The sequence below is a fragment of the Megalobrama amblycephala genome, linkage group LG15 (assembly GCF_018812025.1).
Source record: "Megalobrama amblycephala isolate DHTTF-2021 linkage group LG15, ASM1881202v1, whole genome shotgun sequence".
Taxonomy (NCBI): Eukaryota; Metazoa; Chordata; class Actinopteri; order Cypriniformes; family Xenocyprididae; genus Megalobrama; species Megalobrama amblycephala.
The window spans coordinates 18,090,274-18,097,322 of record NC_063058.1 but is presented as its reverse complement, the minus strand read 5'-3'; the positions used below and the strand labels follow the sequence as shown (position 1 = coordinate 18,097,322).

The following is a 7,049-nucleotide window of genomic DNA, read 5'->3' as shown; positions in this document are numbered from 1 at the left end:
TTTATCAGATAAAATACTAATGTAATAATTAACTGAGTAGGCCTAGCTTTAATTGTCGTTTTTTAACAATTCTCACATGCTGACATTTTTATTTCTAAACCTTATTTCCACAAAGGACCATTCGATAGGTTCCACAAGTTGTGTATGAACTGCAATTCACCAAGGAAAAAAAGAAGAAGAAGAAATAAAATGTTGCATGTTTGGTTGTTTAAGAAGGTATAAATCTAGGTTTATATTGGCCTAATGCCACTCCAGGACCTATATGGTCCACTGAATAATATCAATTCCTTTTGTGCTGCAATAGTTTAATATTAATAGTTTAGTATTTGTGTCACTGTATCATTTAGGACGGGATACTGTTGTCACTGAACAGAAGCATGAGGTGTGAATACAGGATTTGTTCTCTGTTACATAGACAAGACCTCTATTAAAGATGCATGCTGTATCAGTTACAGGTAGAGTGACACATTTGTTGAGCTCTTTGTCTCTTGAAGCCTAAATCACGCACAACACTGTCTCTTTTCAAATCCTCACGCAGGAAAATATGAGGACATCATCACATAATCCTGTGGCCTGAGTTTCAAAAAAAGCCTACTTGATTAAATGTCAAAGAAAATTGATATGTAATGTAATGTAATTGCTTTGATTCTTCTTGATATTATAATCAATATTTTACTGGTATAAAACCAGCACATACAGGCATCAGGAGAATATTTTTCTGAAAAACATTTCTGAACATTGGCAACACATCTTATTTTATGTCCTTATGTTTAATGGCATCTGTGATGGAAATTACATTTTAAATATTTTTGGAGCAAAATGGCTGACTTTATGTATCACTACATAGTATAATATTTTCACACTTTTTGCATAATTTGACAAAATTATAGCTTGACAGGAAATTATGTGCATGCAGTAAAATATTTTTTCATTGTTATCTTATTATAAACAACTTTTGAGAACTTTTTTTAGTGAAATGAAAGGGACAGACATTTAAAAAAATGATAGCCTATAATAAATCATTTTCACGTGATAAATATTGAAATGGTTTACTGCACTCATTTTTTTAGATAATAAACATGTAATAATTCATATTCACATATAATTATTTATTATTTTAATTAATATTCGTAGGGTAAAATCATACAAATCATAAGAGATTTTTTTTTTAAAAAGATCGTTTTCGATTTAGTTTTAATAATAAAAATCACACCTAAAGTGGCCAAAGTCGAAGCAACATCCAACTGTGTCTTTAATTACAAGAAAACGGGAAAATAATCATTTTTTCTCATTCCAGAAACGTATTTCACGTTGCATAATCTCTACATTGTAACGTTGTCACCATGGTTACGGCGACCACTACAACAAGAGGGAACACGCGCGTGGGAGGCGCGCCCCCTGCCTGCCGCCCTCATCAGTTTGACTCTGCGCGCTCCCGTTCGCTAGAGTACACACTAATCATCCCTCAAATAGACTGGATCTGAAGATGGACAGAAGTGTATGAATTTTAATAGAACATATTAAATGAGTGCATCTGACTATGGACAAAAAGTAAGTAGGCTAACTTAGTAGACAAATCTTAACGCCGTTTGTTTATAGCGTGTTGTAAGCATTTTTCAAATTTTCGTTTCAGTTGCATGAAGTTGTGCAAGTTACTGTCTGAAAAGATTTATGACATCTGCAAAAATATGTTAAGGCTTATGATGCTATACAGAGTGAATAGAGAACAAATCTGTATATAAAATAAACATGCTGGGTTGTTTTAAACCAAGTTTGGGTCAAATATGGACAAACCCAACCGTTGGGTTTAAAAATTTAATTTAAAAAAAATGACCAACGGTTGGGTTTGTCCATATTTGACCCAAACATGGGTTGAAACAACCCAGCATTTCTTAGATATAAATATGTTTTTAACCAGCTGGGGTCACTATAGCTTGCAGTATGCTATAGCTTCATTCAAATATCCAGTGTGTCGTTCAGCCAGTATTTACATGATTCTATATCCTATATGAGGAATATGAATATGAATTTTTCTATTCCATGTAACGTTAACTTACACTGTAAAAATGAAAGACATTTGAAGAAAAGAAAAAGAAAATACTTTCTACTTCAACATTACACATTTAATTCAATGTGTTAATTGCTGTTTCTTGGTAATTATTTGTGAAATATGCTCATAATTTCTGAGTGAAAAAAATGTTTCAAAGTAAATCCTGCACCTTTTTTTTTTTATTATTGTAGTTATAGGATTTCCTAAAGCTTAGATATTTTTTTCTCTTTGAACAGAAAAGTAAGGAAGAAACTAGAAACACTCATAAAGGAGAAGAACATTAGCCTTCCTTTGGTGAAAAAGGTAGGTGAATTTAATGCATTGTCCAAAAGGATGACTCGCAATGTCTTGCAGCATATATGCGCATATATCAAACCTCTATTAGAATGTTCAGGGGGAAAAAATTAAAAGAACACTCCACTTTTTTTGAAAATAGGCTCACTTTCCAACTCCCCTAGAGTTAAGCAGTTGAGTTTTACCGTTTTTGAATCCATTCGGCCGATCTCCGGGTCTGGCAGTACCACTTTTAGCATAGCTTAGCATAGTTCATTGAATCTGATTAGACCGTTAGCATCTCACTCAAAAATGACCAGAGTTTTCATATTTTTCCTATTTAAAACTTGACTCTTCTGTAGTTACATTGTGTACTAAGACCGACGGAAAATGAAAAGTTGCGATTTTCTAGGCCGATATGGCTAGGAACTATACTCTCATTCCGGCGTAATAATCAAGGAACTTTGCTGCCGTACCATGGGTGCAGCAGGCGCAATGATATTAAGCGGCGCTTGTGACCCCCTGCTTGCACGGAGAGACATTTGTGAGAGACGCTGCGTAATATCACTTAGTACACAATGTAACTACAGAAGAGTCAAGTTTTAAATAGGAAAAATATCAAAACTCTGGTCATTTTTGAGCAAGATGCTAACGGTCCAATCAGATTCAATGAACTATGCTAAGCTATGCTAAAAGTGGTACTGCCAGACCCGGAGATCGGCTGAATGGATTCAAAAACGGTAAAACTCAACTGCTTAACTCTAGGGGAGTGGGAAAAAGAGACTATTTTCAAAAAAAGTGGAGTGTTCCTTTAAAGCTGAAACTTTTTCAGTGTTAAAATGAGGTCTCCTACCCCAGTTTATATGCACAGACATCTATTTGTAAGCACCATTGACTCATCCAAAGCATGAGTTTGGGGCAGAATTATCTGTTTGTTGGACCAATGGCAGATGGGGGAGTGTTGACTCTCTTACCAGTCCAGTGAGGGCTTGTCAGATACCACAACTATGATGCAATGGTAAACCCAAAAAGCAATTACAACGTGATGTTATGAAACTGTGGGCGTCTGTTTCTGCTGACATACTACAACTACACGTTCTGTGCATCTATTTTGAAAATACTGACCATCATTTTTTTATGGATGACAGGTTGGTGACATTTGTCCTCAGGTCATTGCAATGTAAAACAGAATCACTGGTGGCATTTTGCTTAAGGGCTGACCTGTTCTGCTATAAAGAGAATAATGTCCTCCTGTTTCCAGATTCAGTGACCTGCCTGCGCAGCACTGAGTGTTTTTAAAGTGGTATTTTATAAAAAGAAAAAGAAAAAAAATGACTCATCTAAATGTCATTCCAAACCTGTATGATTTTCTGTCTTCCATGGACTACAAAAGATGTTTATCAGGATGGCTGCACGATATTGGAAAAAACTGACATTGCGATATTTAGTTTTTATGCAATATATATTGCGATATGAAAAAAATTCAACAGATGACTTGAATAGCTCTATTTGGAAAGAATTAATCATTCTAGGATGATTGAGGTGATTTTGTAGGGGAGTGAATACACATAGAAAATAATGAACAAACATACATAAATATAACAAAGATATGAATGAAATAAATAGTGCTTTGTATTTTTCAGGTACGTCTAACAGTATTGGGGTACAGAAATTGAATAATCAAATGTAAAATAACACTGCATAGTTTTCACTGTATAAATTAAATATAATTAATCTGTGTTAAAACTACAAAAGTGATTTTTCTCTTTGTCTTTTGTTGTTTTCTTAACATTCATGACAGAAAGCAGTAATATTATAATAGGTTGCTGTCACTTTAAGACCGAATGCGTGGATCCAAAATAGAGTACCTCAGGGATGACGTGTTTTTGTAGGCCAACCCGGAAGTTAGCAGTGCACGGGTTCCCTCGATCGAAAGCCTATGCATTTTTCCATAGACTTTTGGAAAATCGCAGAAAATAAGCTCTGTGTTTAACAAAGGGTTATGACACTTACACGTTTTGTCTATCAAGATAATCTTTACAAGTTGACATAACATTTATACATTTTGAAGCCTAAATAAAGTTGTCAGATATATAAGGCTAACAGTAGGCTATAAACGGACTACAGCACACCATGGTCGTGGATCAGCGTCACCACCTTCCTCAAACTTTATTTAGAAAACAACTTTATTTAAAAACATGCTCGCTGATTATGATCTGCGCTGTGTATGAATACTTATTCACTTTTTCATGAGAAATGCTGTCCAAATGTCCTGTTTGTCATGATGACGTCTAAAGTCCCCGCCAAAGGAAGTAGTCCCTTTTAGCAACTTGTTAGCAACAGCCGTTTTTAAGACACAATAAAGGTTTAAAAAAATCACAAGCGGGTTATAACTGGTGTGTTTTATGTCATAGATCAAAATGTGAAAATACTGTTAATCACAGACCTTATTTCAGGCGATTTAGCAAAAACCCATTCAAAAAACCAATAGACTTTAGGGCAATGGAACCTAAAATGCTAACTTGCATACGAAAACACGTCATCTTGTAAAACGCTTGTAAAAAGCGTTCACGTCCTCGTAGAGCTCGTAATTACAGCTTGTGAGCTGGGAGTTTTCTGAAAGCTCCAAGATGTACCACGTGACCGCTGTAGATTTGTGATAGTGGTGCCATGGAAACGCATAATTCCCAGTCCAAGGACCAAAAGGACGTGAACCGCTCTGAATATAACATCACGTGTTGTCATCTCAAGATTCCGGTAAATACGAGGTGGCGTGAACGCAGCATTACTCAAAATTGTTCTATGGGCAGAAAGGAAAATGATTGGTTTACAGATTCAGCCATGAAAAATGGAAGCAGAGGTGGGGTCAAAACGTTTCGAAATTTGGAGTCTACAAACAGATACATTATCGACTGTTCGTGGGAGATCGCATGTATTGCAAGGTAAGTGAATTTGTGATATATTTTGTTAAAATTCAGTGATAAACAGTTTACTAAGATAATTGGGGAAGTCAAGTCAAGTCACCTTTATTTATATAGCGCTTTTTACAATGCAGATTGTGTCAAAGCAGCTTTACATTGATAACTGGTACATAATTTGGCTGCACAGCAGCTCTTAAATAATAGTGTCAATGCAGGCAGATCAGAAGCACTGTTGAATAAATGTCAAGAATACTATTGAATATCAAATGTCAAGTGTCCCCAACTAAACAAACATTGAAACATTGAAAATGCACAGAACTAATAATCATCGCCTAAATCGTATGCATTTTGATTCGACTGCTAGCTTCAATCCACTGTACCAAAGCTGCTAATGGGCTAACTGGGGTAAAACATCTGTAAACCAATCATTTTTCTTTCTGCCCTTAGAACAATTTTGAGTAAATAAAACTCCCATCAGCAAAACAGCCACACATTCAGAATTGAGTTCTCTTTTGCATCTTCTTGCGCTCAAATGGTTTAAAATCACTTGAATGTTTAAACTGACAGGACCTAAAACACGTTCATATATGATAAACTTTAATTGTATGATGGTCAAACTTTGCAATTAATTCGAGAATCACATGCTTTTTGAACCATGGTGTCTGATCCGTACGGATTAACTCGACATCGCACATTCTGCGATGTGACTATCGCAGATGCGCACATCACAATTTTGATGCTAAAATGAAGCCCTAATGTTCACACTGCTCTTTTCAATGCCAAAAAACCCTAGGTTATTATATAACTTTTATTGAGGTTTTTCTTTTTTGGAGCTTCACAGCCCTTTGTCACCATTTACTTTAATTATATCCAAAACATCCTGCTAAACATCATTTGTGTTCCAAGGAAGACAGAACATTATCTCCTTTTGTGTAAAAACAGAGTTAAACAGGTTTGGAATGACATGAAGGTGTATAAATGTTGGTTGATTGATTGATTGATTGAACTATTCCTTTAATGTAAAATGCACTGTTGACTGCAGAAATCAGAAATGAGCCCAGGTTCCTACCTGAACTGTGAAATCTATGACTTTTTGAAGATTTTCTTGTCTTAAATGGCTGTTGCTTTCTTTGCACTGTGTGAGGAATTGCTTAAGATTAGTCACGGATTTAGTGTTTGACTGATTTTTTTTGTCGTTGTTGTTGTTGTTCAATCTGTCTGTAAAGCGGTATTACAATGTGATGTGCGTCTTTGCTTTCAATCTGAACAAGATTCTCCCTTTAATACGTCAGCTGGCAGAAAAACTGGAACATTTGTTTTCTGAAGAAGCTTGTTTCAATCAGAGTGAGAGGCAGTAAAGACCTTGGGGCCAGTCTCTGAGAGAGAGCCCACTTCTGCCCAACAAGTCATGCTGCCATGGAAACAGCTGCCGCTTTGGAACTGTGGACTGGTGCTGGTTTCAATTCTTTTAGGTGTTGTGTTCCCACCATTCCTTTGACTGCAGGAGAGATTCACTGAATGTGGCACATCTGAACATAGCGCTGTGCTATCATTAGCTCCAGATTGTGCTTGGAACATACCGTCCATATGTGCTTACCACTAAATATATTCTAATTTAAGCTTAGGAAGATTTATGTCAACTATTAATAAAATACTGTGTGAAAAGCATTTTTTTTTTGCACTTGTATATGTATTTTTAAAGGTGCCCTAGAATTGAAAATTGAATTTACCTCGGCATAGTTAAATAATTATAGTTCTGTACATGGAAATGACATACAGTGAGTCTCAAACACTGTTTCCTCATT

The 7,049-nt window shown here is 35.7% G+C and overlaps 1 protein-coding gene across 2 annotated transcripts in view; it reads left to right on the top strand.

The window, feature by feature from the left end:
* The first annotated feature begins 1,411 nt into the window (after nt 1–1,411).
* dyrk4 (dual-specificity tyrosine-(Y)-phosphorylation regulated kinase 4) overlaps nt 1,412–7,049 on the top strand; it is a 41,825-nt gene continuing 36,187 nt past the window's right edge. For both annotated transcript variants that reach the window (XM_048157981.1, XM_048157977.1), the window contains exons 1-2: nt 1,412–1,551; nt 2,287–2,353. In XM_048157981.1, the coding sequence (XP_048013938.1) occupies nt 1,541–1,551; nt 2,287–2,353 (78 nt within the window). In that variant the 5' untranslated portion in view covers nt 1,412–1,540. The remainder of the gene's footprint in view (nt 1,552–2,286; nt 2,354–7,049) is intronic.